At 38.4% G+C, this 2,388-nt stretch overlaps 1 protein-coding gene across 1 annotated transcript; it reads left to right on the forward strand.

The window, feature by feature from the left end:
• The first annotated feature begins 207 nt into the window (after positions 1-207).
• On the forward strand, positions 208-1,815 carry LOC136246474 (uncharacterized). The gene has a single exon (XM_066037949.1). It carries the CDS (start codon positions 208-210, stop codon positions 1,813-1,815), a length of 1,608 nt encoding a protein of 535 aa, XP_065894021.1.
• The last annotated feature ends 573 nt before the right edge of the window (positions 1,816-2,388 follow it).

The raw sequence follows: 2,388 nt of genomic DNA on the forward strand, positions 1-2,388 counted from the left end.
GTAATTGATACGCAAAGAAAATAGTGTAGCTGTTTGTTCAGGCTAGGGACCACTTTAAAGTGCAATATTTCACTGATTGTATGCAGAGCAAACAAACACGGTATCACCGGCCAGACATAAACTTGATAGACGGTATTCCAAATGACGTCACGAAATAAATATGGCGGCGTTATGTGGGGTATTCTAATGTTTTCGAGTTGATGTGAGATGGGAGTCCGGGTACCAAGTAGTGTCCTAGAGGATCTGTGTTTGGGAAATGACGATGATTTAACGAAAGATGACGATATCGTAAGTAAAGACAAAGGCTGTATTGTTAAGAAGTCCCGTGATTCATTGTGGAGAGGCCAGTATTGCTGCGTGCCTCTATGCCGTCATTCTCATGGCGAACAAGAAGAACGGAAGGAACTGTTTAGCGAAAGACTGTCATTTCATTCTTTTCCGGATATGGCTACAGACAAGGAAAGAGTGCAGCAATGGATAGCAAAAATTAGGCGAGATCCTGGCATCAATTTTGTTATCCACAAGAGCACCAAAGTATGCTCGAAACATTTTACTCCTGATGATTTTACTTGTGGTGGAGGAGAGCCATTTGCTCCAAGACGTGTACTGAAGAAATCAGCGATTCCGTCGGTGTTTCCGTGGAGCTCCTCCACCTCCGAACGTACAACGACCACATCTAAACTAGCTGCAGGGGAAAAACAGTGTTCCGATAATTATTTGCAAGCCAGTAGTGAACTTACTGATGAATTTAGTATTGAACTTTCAGATGGTGCTGAATTCAGTGAAGTTGATGTAGATTTTGCTTCAGAGGTTGATCGTTTGCGAGCTGAAGTGTCAGATTTGGCTGGAAAATTAACCAAGTTGCAATCAAAATATGATAAATTGTTATTTCGCTTAGAAAACATTAAGGAAGATGATGAATCGGTCCATTTTCATACTGGGTTTCCTAATTATGACACTCTCCTTGCTTTTTATAAACATGTCTTAGAAGAAGATGCTGAGGTGATGAGGCAGTGGAGAAGTGGTGAGTCAAAGGAAAGCTATTCGGAAATGAAGAGTGGTAGAAATTCCAAACTTTCCTTACTGGAACAGTTTTTTCTAACCTTGGTGAGGCTTCGTTTGGGACTTTTAGAATTTGACCTGGCCAATAGATTTAGCTTGTCTCAATCAACTGTTTCTAGATTTACAATGACTTGGATTAATTTGCTGTATCATAGTTTAAAAGGGTTAGAACGTTATCCTCCATGGAATGTAGTGAAAAAATATATGCCAGCAGCATTCAAAGAGCAGTACCCTAACACTAGACTCATCATTGATGCAACAGAATTTGGAATTGAACGTCCATCATCACTAGTGTCCCAATCTTGTACTTTTTCATCATACAAGAATAAAAACACTGTCAAAGTCTTGATAGGTATTATTCCAAGTGGGCCAATTGTGTTTGTTTCACCTGTCTATGAAGGCTCTATTTCAGACAAAAAGTTAGTCCAAGTCAGTGGGCTATTAGACAAACTGGAAATCAGTGATGAGATAATGGCCGATAAAGGCTTTGACATTCAAGATTTGCTTGCTCCATTGGGAGTAAGATTAAATATCCCTCCATTTTTAAGCTCAAGCACTCAATTCTCGTGTGAGGATGTATTAAAGACTAAGAAAATAGCTAAGTTGAGAATTCATGTGGAAAGAGTCATACTACGATTTAAAGAATTTCGAATTTTGCATTCACCTATTCCAGCATCAATGTGGGACTCGATTAATGAACTTATTTATGTTTGCATTATGTTATGTAATTTTAGTCCACCCTTAGTTTGCTGACCATAACTTGTATTATAAAAATGTATGTAGTCAAAATTTCAACAATACATGTACAATCGTATGCATCATAGTACGCACTATCACATAGTAGTATATACTTTACATGTGGAATCATAATGATTACAACCATTGTAGATTATAAACAATGTATCCTGGGAGAAATTTTTTGTACCATAAATGTCTCCATATGTTAATGGTATGAAAACTCCCCCTTTCATTTTAGGAATCGGTGGTGGTGTACAAGGAAAATATCGACCAAAAACATTTCCTGATGCAGAATCTGTTATAACCATAATATTCCTTTTTAAACCAATGGCCATAAGTCTAACATCTAAATCTCCTCCCCAGTTAGTGGGAATTACAGTTTCTTTCTGCTTTTGTAGCCACTCTTCTTGTGACATAATAGCTTCAAGTCGTACAGCTGGATAGTTTAACATTGATAATAATACAAGGCGTCTCAGGTGTCTGCTAACTACTTCATCACCAGTACTGGAAGCTGTGATTAGTCCTGCTTGGTGTGCCACAGCATGATAAAGGCAGCTTCCATCACCATTAACAGAATGTCTCTTCAAC

Source organism: Dysidea avara, chromosome 1, assembly GCF_963678975.1.
Source record: "Dysidea avara chromosome 1, odDysAvar1.4, whole genome shotgun sequence".
NCBI classification, from domain to species: Eukaryota; Metazoa; Porifera; class Demospongiae; order Dictyoceratida; family Dysideidae; genus Dysidea; species Dysidea avara.